Source organism: Theropithecus gelada, chromosome 3 (assembly GCF_003255815.1).
Source record: "Theropithecus gelada isolate Dixy chromosome 3, Tgel_1.0, whole genome shotgun sequence".
In the NCBI taxonomy this organism is placed as follows: Eukaryota; Metazoa; Chordata; class Mammalia; order Primates; family Cercopithecidae; genus Theropithecus; species Theropithecus gelada.
The window spans coordinates 76,262,588-76,279,522 of NC_037670.1; the positions used below are offsets into that span (position 1 = coordinate 76,262,588).

Sequence of the window (16,935 nt, forward strand, 5' to 3'; positions counted from 1 at the left end):
GATGTAAATGACGAGTTGATGGGTGCAGCAGACCAACATGGCACAAGTATACATATGTAACAAACCTGCACGTTATGCACATGTACCCTACAACTTAAAGTATAATAATAATAAATAAATTAAAAAAAAAAAAAAAACTACCAGAACTGATAAGCGAGTTTAACAGGATTCAAAATTGATATACAAAAATTCATATATATATATTTATTTTATTTTATTTTATTTTATTATTTTTTTTTGGGGTGGGGGAGATGTAGCCTTGCTCTGTAGTCCAGGCTGGAGTACAGTGGCATGATCTCAGCTCACTGCAACCTCCACCTCCTGGTCTTGGTTCAATCAATTCTCCCGCCTCAGCCTCACGAATAGCTGGGATTACAGGCATGCACCACCATGCCCAGTTAATTTTTGTGTTTTTAGTAGAGACAGGGTTTCACCATGTTGGCCAGGCTGCTCTTGAACTCCTGACCTCATGATCCACCCGCCTCGGCCTCCCAAAGTGCTGGGATTACAGGCGTGAGCCAACGCGCCCTGCTTGATTTTTTATTTATAATAGCACCAAACTTTTAAGAATTAAACTTAAGAAACAATCTTACTCACAATTAATAAAAATATTTAAGAATAAGTTTAACAGCAGAAATGCAATTACTCTACACTGAAAACTACAAAACATTGCTAAAAGAAATTAAAGAAGGCTTTATGGAAATGAAGAGATGTGTCATGTCAATAGATTGGAAGATTCAATAGTGTTAAGATGGCAGCACTCTCCAAATTGATCTATAGATTAAACACAATTCTAATCAAAATCCTAATAGGATTTTTTGTAGAAATTAGAAAACTGATTCTCAAATTTATATAGAAATTAAAAGAAGCCAGAACAGCCACAATTTTGAAGAATGCTATTGGAGAATTTACACTACCTGATTTCAAAACTTACTGTAAGTATTACAGTAACTGATACAGTGTGGTATTGGTGTGGGGACAGACACAGACAAATGATACAAAATAGGAAGCCCGGAAATAAACCGGTACATTTACAGGCAACTGATTTTCAACCAAGTTTCCCAGATAATTCAAAGGCAAGAGAGTAGTCTTTTAACAAATGGTTATGGAATAATGGGATATCTATAGGCAAAAAAAAAGGGTGAGGGAGAATTTAGATACTTATTTCAAATCACACACAATTGTGAACTCAAAATAGAATATAGACCTAAAAGTAAGAGCTAAAACCATGAAACTTCTAAAAGAGGCCGGGCACGGTGGCTCACGCCTGTAATCCCAGCAGTTTCGGAGGCCGAGGCGGGGGAATCATGAGGTCAGAAGATCGAGACCATCCTGGCTAACATGGTGAAACTCCGTCTCTACTAAAAATACAAAAAATTAGCCAGGCATGGTGGCGGGCACCTGTCGTCCCAGCTACTTGGAAGGCTGAGGCAGGAGAATGACGTGAACCCACAAGGTGGGGCTTGCAGTGAGCCGAGATTGTGCCACTGCTCTCCAGCCTGGGTGACAGAGCGAGATTCCATCTCAAAAAAAACAAAAAAAAACAAAAAAAACAATGACTTCTACAAGAAAATCTCCGTGACTTTGGATGAGGCAAAGATTCTTAGCACGGTCCAAAAGGAGAAGTTGTTAAATTGTACTTTATCCAATTTAAACACTTTGCTCTCCGCAAAACATCATTAGAAAACCAAAAGATTAGCCACACACTTGGAAGCAATACTTGCAAATCCCATAGACGTTAGTATAGCAATGATTGTTTTAATTAACATGAGTGATAATTTTCAATTTGGAAGGATGCTGTTTTAATATATGTAGTGTGGCACTACGTATATTTAATATATGTAGTGTGGAGAACATAAATTTTAAAGTAAAATAGTTCTGAATTTGAATCACGGGTTAGCCCCTGCTGATCTGAAAGGATTAAAGTATATTGCTTAACCTTTCTGGGCCTCACATTTCTAAGGAAATCTGGAAAGAAGCAATCTCATGAGAATGTGGTGAAGATTAAATGAGATAGAATTTGTAAAAACGCCTAGTAGACTGCCTGAAACACAAAATGGTATTCTAGAAATTTTCATATTTCATGTTCCCAAAATGTATTAAGGTAGAAGGCAGCTATTAAAAAGCATATTTAATAGGTTATGTTTGATAAAATAGAATTTGCTTTTTTCTAATTATAAAAGAACGCTTGGTTTTCATATTTTGGATGAAGAAGAGTACTTTTAAAGAATAAAATCAATTGCAATTCCCAAATCCTGATGATCACTATTGATATTTTGATATATTTTCTTTCAAAATCGTCCAGGTATACATTTGTGGGCTTTGGATCTTGTTCTCTTTTTTTGTTACATTTCTAAATTTGAACAGTTAGGCAGTCAACAAAACATTTGTGAAAATTTTGGCAGTAGTAAGCATTTGTTGTCAGCTGAAAACTTTCCACGTTAGCAAGTAGATTTGTGTATAAACACGGAATAATATTGGGCAGAGTGTAAAATTTTTTTTTTCTCTCTCTCTCTCTCCGCCCCTCTCTCCCTATCGATTTACCTACATATCCGTTCCATGCATCATCTGTCTATCCTCTTTGCAACCATTCATCCATCAATCTATCCATCCACTCATCCATTCATTTTCCTATCATCTATCCATCCATTCTCTATATCTTTATATGTCTAACTATTGGTCTTAGAATGCAAATATTGAAGTGAGTTGAAAAATGAAGTTACATTCTTCTGAAAGAAAAATTCGATTGATTAATTTCTTTAATAATAAAATATGGATTTGTCATTTCGGTTTATACAGAGGACATTTTTTATAAATTGAATGGAGGAAGTCTCAGCTCCAACATTTGACAAAAATGTATATAAAGCACACCTTAAAGTAAAGGAATTCTATTTAAAATGTAGTATAGACAAAAGTGTATTGAAAAGGACAATATTTTCATCATCCAATTATTTCTGAGTGTTTTTTGTTTTTTGGTTTTTGTTTGTTTGTTTGTTTGTTCGTTTGTTTTGAGATGGAGTTTTGCTCTTGTCACCCAGGCTGGAGTGCAATCTTGGCTCACTGCAACCTCCACCTCCTGGGTTCAAGTGATTCTCCTGCCTCAGCCTCCCAAGTAGCTGGGATTACAGGTGCATGTCACCACCCCTGGCTAATTTTTTGTATTTTTAACAGGGACAGAGTTTTGCCATGTTGAGCAGGCTGGTCTCAAACTCCTGACATCAGGTGATCCACCTGCCTCAGCCTCCCAAAGTGCTGGGATTACAGGTGTAAGCCACCATGCCGGGCCCTGAGTGTATTAGGCTTTCACGGGATCTTGCTAAGTAAAATAGTAACTGCTATAAATGTTTTTGCATATTCCCCCTGCAAAAAAATGAGAAAGTAAAAGATGATTGATTTAACATGTTTTTTATAAGTCAGGTAGCGTCTAGTTCTTTGCTTTCAATAAAATGGAAGGGGAACTTAATGAAATTGTCAGGTTATAAATCATTTAAAATAATTTTCAACGATAGTTTACTCCAACATGTTTGGCATTTACCTCAGAAGAAGTTCAAAGAATTCTGTGACATTGCTATATCAAAAGTCCTTCAATTCTGATCTATTTATTCAAGTAAACATGTTTCTCAGTACTTACATGTTTAACAATGAAAAAAATGAACAAAAGTGATGCTGAACCTTGTCTCTTTACATGAATAAGTAGTATTTCTCAACAAACATAGGTACCAATTAAAAAGGCTCAATAATGTCATTAAGAGGTGCAATTCCAATAACATTTTACCTTTATCATCTATAACAGTTTATCAAATTGGCAATCTATTGTTTAGAGAAGTTAATTTTACTAACAAAGAAAACTCAATCCAGACTCCAAACTTGAAGTATCACAGGAAATTAAATTTTTTATTTAAGTTTTATACATGTTTTTAGTATTGAGATCAATTCTAATACTTTATTGATCAATAGTGTGATCAAAAAATAATTTCAACTATAAAAACACATTATATTTGGATAAAATTCAGTGGTTGAAGAAGAATTCAAGGAGGTGGGCTTTTCAATTCAAGAAGAGGAATTATCAATGCAAAATTAATCAGTGTGAAATAAGAGTTTGGTCATGTATTTTTAAGTTGATAAGACTAGATAGAAATCACTATAGTATTTAGATACCTTTGGATACACATAGAAGGTTACTCTAACAGTTCCACTGCAATGTTTACAATCGGTCCAAATTTATATCCTTTGTAACTAGATTGATATCCATTAATAATTTCTTGTTGTCCATTAAAATGTGTAAGTTCATAGTTTTTCAAGTTTATTTTAGAAGATACAGAGTTAAACACTGAAAACCATTAGTTCACAGTCTGCACACTAGACGCTACTTCTTGAAGCCTGTAGTCTGTAGTATGGCCTTCAAGGTGCTTCACAATCTAGCCCCTTCCTACCTCTCTCACTCTTCCTTTCTCACTGAATTTTAGTCTTGGCCAACTCTTCTCTTTCTTACCTCCAATTCTTAAAAACCTCCAAACTTTTTCTCCTTTTTCTGATGAATGAGTTCCTCCTATCCCTTAAGACTCAGCTCCTCTGAGAGGCTATCACTGAGAGGTTACACCAGCGTGCCCCCAAAGTACTACCAGGTCCCTCTATCACAATACTTACGGGTTTCTCAGATTGTTTATTTATATATCAGTTTGCCCCACCGGTCTGTGACTTCTTTTATTCACATGTGTCTCTTCAAGCTTTTGGGCACATAGTAGCTGCTGAAAAGTACATATTGAATGAATGACAGGACGAACGTGTCCTGACATCCTCACTCTCATTTTTTGATTATTCATTTTTAATAAATTTCTAAATCAGCTAACCCAGTCACCCTACATCTCTTAACACAGTCTACTTATTTCTTCTCACTGCCTTGCTTGGGCTCTGCTCACTCATCGATGCCCTCAGCCTTTGTTTTCTCCACTAATTGCCCAAAACAGTGCCTCTCTGGTTGACAATGTTCTGGCAACGTTGGCAGCTTTGAACCCACTGAGCATTTTCTCATAAAAACAATGTTTCAAGTAGTAGTTAGGTTAGGCCACAGAGTGTAATCTACTCAAATGTAGTGAAAACACTAGTTGTCTGCAATAAAAGAAGATTCAACCCGAGGAAAGTAAAAATGTTGTTGATAATGCAACATACTTTTCAAAGATGAGCTTCTGTGCCTTTATTTTTTAAAGAGTTCGTGGAGAAGATGTGTCTTTCCTGTGGTGGCCTTAGTAGATGGGAGATGAACTAATTTTTGTTAAATGCCTGCTCCGTGCCAGGCACCATGTGCATTTTATGTGTTGTATCACCTAAGTCTCATGATACTTTTGCCAGATGTGCAGATAGCCTTTTCTGTATTACAAACCACCCCACACTTACACGACCCTCATTTATGAGCCCAAGATTCTGTGAGGTGGGCATAGTTGGATAATTCTTCAGTTGGTCTCCTGGAGCTCACTCCTGCAGCGGCACTCAGCTGGTAGATGATGAAATGGCAACGGCAGGGTGATCTGGAATGATTTGGGTGATCTGTTGGCTGAAGCACCTTGGTTTTCCATCATGGGGCCTTTCCAGCAGGTTGACTCAGGCTCACAGCTGCAGTGTCAAAGAGGGGGAAAGTGGAAGTTGAAAAGCTTTTGGAGGACTCAGTTCCAATCTGACACACTGTCCCTTCCTTCACATACTGGTCAAAGAAAGTCACAAGGCCAGATTCAAAGGGCTGGGATATAGACACCATCACTTTATGGGAGGAAGTGCAAAAACTATGTGGCTGTTTCTAATATACCAAACAAGGGGCATTGTTATTCCATTCCGTGGGTGCCAAAATCCTTCCAAATGTACAAATTCATAAGTAATAGAAGCAGTATTTGAGCCCAGATCTCTCTAAATGCCCAGTTCTTCTACTCTGTACTATACCAGAGCACCTTAGGTAGCCTTCCTTTTCCTCCTTTCCATTCTCTTTCTTTCTCCTCCTTTGCCTCTCTCTATCCATGTCCAGACTCTAAGAGGAGGAAGCAGAAGAAAGAAAGGGTGGGATGCAGTGAGATTCACGCCAGAGTTATGTGCCACGGTCTCTGAGTAACTAGCATCTTAGGGAAACAAGGCCAGCAGTAAGACACATTTTAGGTGAATATTTTTACACCTTTCTTTCTTGTTTTCTTTTCACCAAATATTGTGTTCAAGTCCCAATTTCCCCTGTTACTAGCTGTATACTTGGCAAGGTACTTACCCACTCAGCCTCCATGTGCTCATCTGTAAAATGAGAGTAATAATTCCTACATCTATGAGTTGTGAAGTTCAAATGAGATAATAATATATGCAAAAAACATTTTGAAAACCGTAGGGCACACACTAGCAATGCGATGAATTATTCATGCTTCTACTCGGGGTCAGAAAGGAAGTATAGTCATGCTGACTGTGGTTCTGAAAACTGCCAGGTGCTTTCAAGGCTTTTCAGCGAAGTGTGGGTTTCAGACAAATGGGAAATCTAATAGACCGCTCTCTGCAGTTGGCTTCATTTCCAGCCAGCACAGATATGATTATAATTAGAGTTTCAAGAGTCTGTTTCACATCAAAAGGATTCCTTGGCCCAGTCTGCAGTCTACCTGAGGTATGTGGCCAGACGTGATCCCTGTGGCAGGTGTTTTTATTCGGGCCCATTTGCTTCTTTTCCTGTGCTACCAGGAGTGTCTGTTTCTATTATACTCATTATTTTCAGATACCAGGTGAGAAGAGACTTTCCATATGTGAGATTTCAGATGGTGACCACTGAGCAAAATGCATAGCTCTCGCCCCCTCTCCTCACTTCCTAAATGAACAGCAACTCAGGCAAATTCACTTTAACTGAGCCAGGCCTTTTATTAGAAGCCAGAGAATAGTCGGTAATGGTAGGAATTACTCTGCCCATGCATTTCTCCCAGGAAAAACATTCGTTAGCCTGTCAAGGAAGTGAAACCTCTTATTAGAAACTGTAGAAAAGTCCATTTCTCCATTTTTGCTGCTAAAGGATTCAGAACACATCTCACTGCACACCTGAAATTAACAATTCAACTGGAAGGAGAGGTGAGCCCACTGGAGACAGGTGGAGATGGCTGAGTGAGCAGGACTCCAGATCAGAGCTCAGCCCAACCTGGGTGTTCATGATTTCAAACCCCATTATGGCCTTTTCTGCAGGGTGCTTTTGATCATCATAACTCTTCACTGGGCAAAGTGATGATAGCGGCAAGACTCACCCAGTGTTCAGAGACAGATATTTTTTTTTTGCTTCTTTTTATCTAGCTAATGATTTTCCAATTTTAGCCAGCAGTTCTGAGAAGCCACAACTGTCATAAGAGTCCTTGATGGGATTTCTCTGAGTAAAATTCAGAAGAAAAGCCCACATGTGTAAGTACAAAGAAGCAGGTTGGTTTCAAGCTGCCCCATTTGCCTTGCATTTATCCTTCTAAGCCATGGATTAAAACAAATGCTAATGATGGAGTTGAATTTTCAGGGAGAGGAAACAGCATCCAAGGTTTATGATCACTGGGGTCATAGGAATGGAGACTCCTTAGGGACAGACTCCAAGGAAAGGTCACTTTATGCCCTACGGTCACCCACTATTCCTGCTGCACCAAACTATTGTTGGTTTTCAATTCTTGCATCTCATCAAGTCTATTATGCCATTGATTGCAAGAATATTATTTTAGGTATTAATGAAAAAGAAAAGTTGCTGCTAATTGAAGTAAGAAATATATGGAGAAATATACCGGGATGTTTCAGGCCACCAAGTCTTGTTTCTCTCTTGGGAGTGCTTCTTCTCTCACCTGCTTTTCTCCTACCTGTTATGGTCTCTCCAAAATCACATCTCCCGTAGCTTTTGACTGGTATTTACCATCCAGTTCATGTGATTTTTGGAAATTCATTGTGAGCTTCCTGTGAACAAAGATCATATTTTATTCATCTGGGGCCCATCAAAGCCATGGGAGGACACAGTGCTCCAGCATTTCTGCCCCTTCAACCACTTGAGGGTGCAGCAGGAGGTGCCATCTATGAAGGAGAGAGCAAGCCCTCACCAGACACCAAATCAGCTGGTGCCTTGATTTTAAATTTCCCAGCCTCCAAAACTGTGAGAAATGAATTTCTATTATTACAAATTACACAGTCTCAGGTATTTTGTTATAGCTGCGTGAACAGACTAACATACAACCCAGTCTCCATTCTTCCTTGATTGTGAGCAGCAGCACATCATGACCACATGCTACAGAAGCTGCTGTTTGGCTCTAGAGAGGGCACTGGCTGTTTCATGCCAGAATGAGGAGTGGAGCCATGTCCACAAGTGGAGACTGGAACAGAGAGGAAGTAACTTGGGTGAGATGACTGAGCTGGGAAGCAACTGAAGGTGCATCCATTAGCCCTTTGCTAGGGAGCCCCCAGCAACCAACCACTGTAATGCAACTCATGTGGCTCTTCGCTTGAGGCCAGGAGTTTGAGACCAGCCTGGCCAACACAGCAAGACCTCATCTCATATATATCTATATACACATACACATGTGTGTGTGTGTATATATATATCTTATATTGCATATGTCATATGTGTATTATATTACATATATATATATATAAAAAACTTAAAGTCTCTTGCCTTTATTCTCCGACCCAGGCACAGTGCCAGGAACTTAGAGTTAGAGATGATAAGACCCCATTCCTGCCCTCAAGGAACATATGGTCTAATTCTAAACTCTCAGAAATAAAGTTTCAGAAAGGTAGGTACCTTGTTCAAAGTCACACCATTTGTAAGTGGCTCAAGTTTATGTCAAAGCCTCTCTCTTTTCAACTGCACTATATTGCATCCTCTTATCACATAGCAATATAATTACTTATCATTAATTTTTAGTTGTAGTTGTTAAAATTTATTTAGCTCCACCTTTCACCCATCTTAATAGGTGATTATCAGAGACATAAACCAGGGTGTAAAAGTACATTATTAATGCCAAAAATATTTACTTGTATTAAATGCATTGGATATATTCATAATAAAAGTGAAATTGGTTATCTCTGGGTGGGTTGAGTGATGTTTATTATCTTTTCTTATACTGTTCTGTATTTTGTAAAATTTAAAAAATAAGTTTGCATTGTGTTTGTATTTTTTGAAAAGTTATTTTTTAAATAAAACAAATATATATGAAAACGCAAGACCATAAAGTGCTGATAAGCATCAGCTACTAAATTAATTGCAATGTAAGGAAATCCTCAAGTGCCATGCATTAGGTTAGAAACACAGCCAATCAACCTTGATAGTTAATGGTGATCAATGCATCCTCAAGTAGGTACCCTCAGAGCCCAGGAAGACCGTGGTAATCCAGATTTCACTGTTGCAGATGTGGTGAACCTTTCTCTCTGTCCAGAGACAGGGGACAGAACATCGAGGCCAAAACACCATCAGACATTGCAGCATCTAGAAAGTAGAAGTCTCTCATTTCTTCACCAGCAATCTCTCATTTTATAGAATATTTTACTTCTTTATGTATAGAAATGCCCAATTTTATTGTTCATATCCATTATCAGCCACCTTCCTTCAAGGAATCCTGCTGGGAATTTGGTTTAAATGATACCATGTGTGTAAATGTGGGTCTGTAGCTCCTTGCACAGATGGACAATCATGAGCCTACTGCTGACCCAGGCTCCCTACAAAACATCTTTTGTAGGACATAAACCTTCCTTTGCCTCCTTAGAAATGACCCTCTGCCAGCAAGTGTCCATTCTTCTTACTGCAATGGGATCTAACAATTTCTTCTCACATACTGACTGATCTTTGACCAACCACTTGTTTATAAGGAAAAAAAAGAGTCCCTTTTCTCTGGAAAAAAGGTTTGGCTTTCCCCTGCTGCTCAAAAAATTACGGCAAGTGATAGAATCTTCTAGGAATGTCAGCCTAGGAGCTCTAGGCATTCACACTTACCACATATCAAAGTAACAGAAGGAATATATTCCTAACTTAATACAATTGTCCATCTAGACACTTACCATGTTCATGCATGCTTTCAAGTAGTATGCTTTGTAGCTGTGAGCTAAAATAATATTTTACAATGTGTTATGATTTCAAAGACACACTCAGTCTCACTTTTGTCTCATTTAACCATCACAGCAGCCCTATGGGAAACATATTACCTGCTTTGCAAGGAGGAAACCAGGTTCAGAAAGGCCACATGGTGAGTTCAAGATTACTAAGTCAGGACTCAATCCCAGATCTTTCAACTTCAAATGCTAGGCAATTTCCATCGCTTTTCCAAAATTAAAAATTGTATCCTGGATTCTCCTCCTACCAAGTGAATGTGTAGGATGGGAATGATCCTATTCTGCAGCCATCTACTGCAGAAAGGAGAGAAAGTGGGGGAAGAGAGAAGCTAATATCTGTTGAACTTCTGCTCCATGTGGGCTGTTTTCCTTGCACTAGCTCATGTAAACATCATCACTTTCTCTGTTTTGGAAAGGTTGGCCTTCTTAAGGACCCACACACACACACACACACACACACACACCCTTTCTTTCTCCTGTCTCTCCAGTTCAGTTTTCTGTAGGACACTAATAACATGTTCTTGTCCTCCCTGGCAGGGTGTGTGCTGGTGGTGTCTGTGATTGAACAGCTTGCTCAAGTTCACAACTCGACGGTCCAGGCCTCAATGGAGAGACTTTGCAGCTACCTGCCTGGTAAATATGGGACGGGTCATGCTGCTGGGGGTCTGCTTGTCCTCTCACTCCTGAGTCATCATGACTGCCTTTACTTCCTGCCCATGCTGACAGAGAAGAATCTGATTATGCTACTTCTGTAGGTTGATATTCTTATGGGGCTCATTGAAATTAAAACAAACAAAAAAAACAATCTAGACAACTTCTCCCTGACATTCGTTTTCCATCATGGCACAATGAAATTGCTGTAGACCCTTAGGGAACAAACTGTTGAATGGCCAATTGTTGTTTGATGTGCCACATTACTAATAATTTGCTTACCTACTGATCATTGCCTTAAGTACTAAGAAGTCAAAATAATGAATAAATAATTTTATGTTAACTTGACCAACATTCACATTCCCAGATGTACACCTAGCCCTACCAACACAGAGCTTTGGGTGGGGAGAACAACTGATCTCAAAATTTCAAATGGGAAAAAAATCTAGAACATTTCATTAATTTAAACTGGATCTCAATAAAGTACCTTATCCACCCACCAAAGGAAGAAACTGATTGAGTTCAAGCAAGTTGCATATTTGTTTTTCAATATTAGTAGAAATAAAATATTAATCATATTTCCATTATAGAATACTGTTACTCAAACAGTCATAATGAATAAACTTTTTTGAGAGTCAAATTTTTATTCACTTAATGGGAACTAATTCATCTAGGGTGCCTACATTATTTTTTCTGTTAAGTCAGGTAGCTGGAATAATGGCAATTGTATCTTTGATTGACACAGTACGCTGTGCCAATAGCATCAAAGTCTTTTCAGAGAAGTTATTGCCTTTAGTCATAATATGCATTCACAGGCTAAAATGTTTAGAATTCAAAAACAAAGACTGGGAGAGGATAATACACAAACACGTGTATTTAGAATGTCCCAAATGGACCGTTAATATTTTAACATATTCACATCATAATTACATCTTTCTTTTGTGAAGTTAAAACATGGCACCTATACTTGGAACGCTTCAGCTTTCCCTTCCTCCAGTTCCATTCTCCCCTGCCCCACCTCCCTATCAGGAACTCCTTCACGTGAACTTAATGGGTATCGTTCTTGTCAGATTTATATTTACACATTCACTTGTATGCATTCATGAATAATGTGTAATATTGTTCTGCCAGTAATTTTTTTGGTTTTTCTTTGTAAAAACAAGACAAAAGTAGAAAACCATGCGAAGCAAATGTATAGCTTCATCGGTTACTGAAAGATGAACGCCCTTGTAAACATAGTCTGGGTCAAGAAAGAACAGATCAATGGCGTCCTCTGAAGTCCCATTCACATGCCCCATCCCATCCTCCCCCTGCAAAAAGCTCAATGTGCTGATTTGTAAGGTAAAATTATTTTATTGCATTTCTTTATAGCTTTATCACTCAGTGGGCATCCCTAGATACCATAACCTTGCCCAGTATTTAAAATTTTGATGTGTCTTTTGAGTTTATTTTAATCTGTAAGTTTCCTTTCCACCCCTTCCTTTTTCTTCTCACTTAGCTGTGGAATTTGACCTGTGGAGTTTCCCACAGTCTGGATGGTGTTGATTGCATTCCTGTAGTATAATTAAGTATGTTTCTCTATGCTCTGTATTTCCTGAAAATCGGCAGCTTGATCAGAGGTTTGATCCTATTCCAATCTGATTCCTTTGACAGGCCTACAAATGATATTGTTTTCTTTCATCAGGAGGCCGCCATGGGTGCTTTTATCTTTTATGTGTTTTCTTTTCTTTCTCCTTCTTCTTCTTTTTTTTTTTTTTTTTTTTTAGACAAGGTCTCAGTCTGTCGCCCAGCCTGGAGTGCTCACTGCAGCATTGACCTCCTGGGTTCATCGAGATCCTCCTGCTTCAGATTCCCAAGGATCTGAGACTACAGGCATACACCATCACACCAGCTAATTTGAAATTTTTTTGGAGGGACAGGGTCTCTCTGTGTTGCCCAAGCTGGTCACTAACTCCTGGTCTCAAGTGATCTGTCCATCTTGGCCTCCCAAAGCGCTGAGATGACAGGTCCATTGTGAGTCACTGTGCCAGGACTCTCTTTTGGTGATGGTCGCAGTTGTCGATGTTCAATGATGAGATCTATTAATTTACTGGGATTTTAAAACTATGATATTCAAATCTATTATTTATTTCTTATATTTATTAATTGACATATATTGGACACTTTCTCACATCATATTTTAGAGACATTTTTCCCACAGTACTTAGTGGAAAAGCATCTAGGAAAGGCAGGATAAATGTTTGATTCTTTTCTTGTGTCAGTTTTCAAGGTAATGCATTGGTTTTCTGTTATCATCTCACAGCAAGCAATTAGTTTTTCCTTAAAATATCATGATAAACTTATGAACTTAAACATACTGATGGGTTTCAGTCAAGTGCAATTGTTATCCTTATGAAGCTCAGATGATCCCACTGAGCTTTGACCAGTGGCACCTCCTTCAAGCTGACTCAAGTCCTTTGCACATGAGCCTCAGTCACCTTCAATAGTTTCCTCACTAACTGGTATGACAAAGTGTTCCAGCCACATCTTGTACATATCAAGCCCGAGGCTTGAAATCAGTCATTTCTCTTAAAAGCCCTGGTTTCTTTTAGTGAGAAATAATGTTTCAAGACCATAAACCAGATGCTTAGCAATGTTCATTATTGTTACTGAATTGGCCACTCTTTTTTTTTTTTTTTGAGACAGTCTTGCTCTGTTGCCCAGGCTGGAGTGCAGTGACTCGATCTTGGCTCACTGCAACCTCTGCCACCCTTGTTCAAGAGATTCTCCTGTCTCAGCCTCCCGGGTAGCTGGGATTACAGGCGCCTGCCACCACGCCTGGCTAATTTGAGTTGACCATTCTTTCTAGGCCTCTTCAGTGGACAGAAATAGGAAACCTATGTATATTCATTTACACATGTCAACTTTAAGATAAAATATCTGAATTCATACTGACACTTCAAATTCAAGTTCAGAACCACAAAATTTTTTTCTTAAAGTCTTCTGTATTGTATCTATATCTCCTTTCTACACAAAGTCCCAATTGTAAAGCACAAAGGGATTGATAGAATGTAAATCTCCAATCGTTACTCATTTACCTATCTTTCCTTGCACATAAAACAGTCTCAGAATATCAATTTTAATGCTACCATCATTAATATATTTTCTAATTCTTATGAGCAGTTAAAATTTTTTTTGCATCTGCCTTTCTCATTTCTCTACCCTTTTTAATAATTGTCCTACATTATCTGAGCATATAACCACTGCGTATAACACCCGTTCCCTTTTCACCCTCATTTAGTCTTAGCTGCATCAGCACCTAATGATTAATGTTCACCACCAGCCCTTATATGAGTTGTCTCTCTAGTTGAATTGTTGTCTAAAGTTCATTCCTCCAGAAGGGCTCATAGCAACAAGTATTACTTGCATTCTTGCATGTTGATAACAGGCTGTCTGTGCCATTTATACATGAAAGTCAAGGCTTTTCTGTATATAAAACTCCTTGGCACATAATGTCTTTCCCTGAGCATCTTAAATACAGTATTCAAAAGCCTATTGATAATCTAATTTACCTTGTCCTTCCAAGTTATTTGCTGTTTATACTTTGAAGTTCAGAGGATTTTTTTTCTATAAAATTTAGTCAGTTAACTAGAAGATAACTTGGCCAGCTGCTGTGTATTGATGTTGTCAGCCATGCAGTGCGCTCTCTCGATGTGACTTCAAATATACATTTTCTGATTTTAGGAATGTTTTAGTGTTTGTTCGGCTTCCTTGATTTTGTTTCTTTCCTCTGGGATTTCTATCATCCACATTTTGAATCTTCTTTGCCTGTCTTTGCTATTTTGCCTATCTCTTGAATGTATTTTAATCTCTTTATTTATTTTTTATCTTAAAATTGTTCCTCCTCTCCACCTTCTATTTCACTCAAGACCTCATCTACTGTTTTCACTTGTTCTTGTATTCATTCTAGTTCAGATTTCACTTCTTTATTCTTTATGTCATGTTTTATTTTTTCCTGAGTTCTTTTATTCCATATCTGAGTTTTTCTAATTCTTATTCTTGCTATTTTTTCATGTCTTATATCATTTTATTAATGCCTCTTAGCTCATTTTAAAATAATATGTTTAGAAATAATATGTTATGTTTTAATCCTTTTTTGGCATGACTTTCTGGCATGCTTTTACTATCTGCAGGGATGTTATTCTGTTCCTTAATCTTTGTCTTCTTATAATAACTTTGTATGGGAGTTGACCTAGATCCATTTCTGTTGCTCATTTTTATGTGAAATTAGTTTTCAAAAACCCTTAGAAAGAGACGTGGTTCAGGGTAGTTTTTCTAAATGCACAGAGCTCCTTCTTCTGTTGTTTTGGGGTAGTGTTAAAAAAAAATTGTGGCAGCTTGCTTTCTGAGATTTTCTGACTGTTTTCCTATTCACTTTCATCTGGACTTTCTCTATACCCAGCAGTTTCTCCTCAGTGTGTGCCTTGCCCTGGAAGGGAGCTCCAGTGGGTCCCTTGTGGGTGCCAGATGACTCTAGTCCCTAATTCTCTCTAGTCTTGAACTCCTTGCATTCACCAACTATTGATTGCACAAAACCCCTCCATGTCCAGCAGTTGTTCTTTAATTGGCCCGCCATGCTTTCCACCCAACACCTGTCAGCTATCTGGGGATTCTTCTGTTCTCAGTTTTATCTGTAATCCATTGCTTCCCTCTACTTTCTCCCTTACAGAAGTTGATGGCCCATAGGTCTTGTGGTTGTAAAATGGTTTATTCTCACCTAATTGCACATTGGGGTTCATGGATATACCCAGTTTGTGGTAACTGCTTTCTGTGGGTTTTCGGTCTTGCTATTCTTTTTTTTTTTTTTTTTGGAGACAGAGTCTTGCTCTGTCACCTAGGCTGAGGTGCGGTGGTGCAATACCCCGGCTCACTGCAACCTCTGCCTCCCGGGTTCAAGCGATTCTCCTGCCTCAGCCTCCCGAGTAGCTGGGATTACAGGCACCCATCACGACACCTGGCTAATTTTTGCATTTTTAGTAGACACGGGGCTTTGCCATGTTGGTCAGTCTGATCTTGAACTCCTGACCTCAGGTGATCTGCCCGCCTTGGCCTCCCAAAGTGCTGGGATTGCACTCCTTTTTTTTTGTAGAGATTCAAAGAGATTTCAAAATTCTGCCGCCTCCACCACCATCTTTCCATACTCCTCCTGTGCGAAGGCTTTAATTTGACGTCAATGGTCTACTGTATGCATTGCTCAGCAAGTTTTTGTTTTTCACACAACATTATTTTAAGATCTATACATGTTAAGGCATATAGGGTTAGGTCAAGCCTCTTAATTACTCTATACTTCTTTACCATATACGTTCTGTATTTTATTTCTTTATTCCTGTTGAGCATTTACAATTTGTTATAAGCTTTACTTTGTATTTTCACATCTCTGAGTTACAGAAGAAGAAGAAAAATATTATTACCATTTTACGGAAGGAAAACGGTGAAGAGCAGTCACAGTTATCATTAAGCTTTGTTTTAACTGGTTGCCTTTCTGTGTGATAGACAACATTGGCAGGTATAACCTCGAGTTAGATGTTCTCTTTTTTGGCAAAGTTGCGTCATCCAAAGGTGAAAGACTGACTAAAAATCCTATTTCCTAGATTATTCCCTCTTGTTAATATACTAGCAAAATATAAAACAACCCAACACAGGATTGCTGGTGTTCAAGGTACCATCTTAGCTTCTTCTGACTTCGAACAGGAAATGTCAGAGCCTGATAAGATCAGGTGAGAGGCCGAAAGTCAGATTCTGGTGAAGTGGAAGCTGGTGTTTCACCAAGGGAAACAAGGTCGATATTTTGGTTTTCAATGATGGGTTGCCTTTTCAACTGGAGCAATTTTAAAGGATTAAGAAGGTTGTTGGGGGTTATTTTCATTTTATCAATTCATGTTTTACCTCCAGCTGAAAATAGAACACTCAGTTCAGGTTAAAGGACACCATGGGCAGTATTGCTTCCATTTTATGGATGAGAAAAACAAGACACAGAAACAGAATTGTAATGTGAGTTGTATGGGATGGCAAAAATAGACATTCTCTTAGCTGAGGATTTCTCCTGGAAGACGTACTAGGCCTGACCCACAGTGCCTACTGGGATCAAGTATTGCATTGCCTTCCATCTGGTAGGCCAGGTGAATGGGGGATAGAAGGATATGAAATTAAGCACATAAACACACAATTATTTTTAAA

General features: G+C 38.5%; 1 protein-coding gene across 3 annotated transcripts in view; it reads left to right on the forward strand.

The window, feature by feature from the left end:
- AOAH (acyloxyacyl hydrolase) overlaps nucleotides 1–16,935 on the forward strand; it is a 210,642-nt gene that overhangs the window by 32,102 nt on the left and 161,605 nt on the right. For 2 of the 3 annotated variants that reach the window (XM_025379042.1, XM_025379043.1), the window contains exon 2: nucleotides 10,606–10,701. The exons of the other annotated variant lie outside the window; for it this stretch is intronic. In XM_025379042.1, the coding sequence (XP_025234827.1) occupies nucleotides 10,606–10,701 (96 nt within the window). The remainder of the gene's footprint in view (nucleotides 1–10,605; nucleotides 10,702–16,935) is intronic. 3 annotated transcript variants of the gene reach the window in all.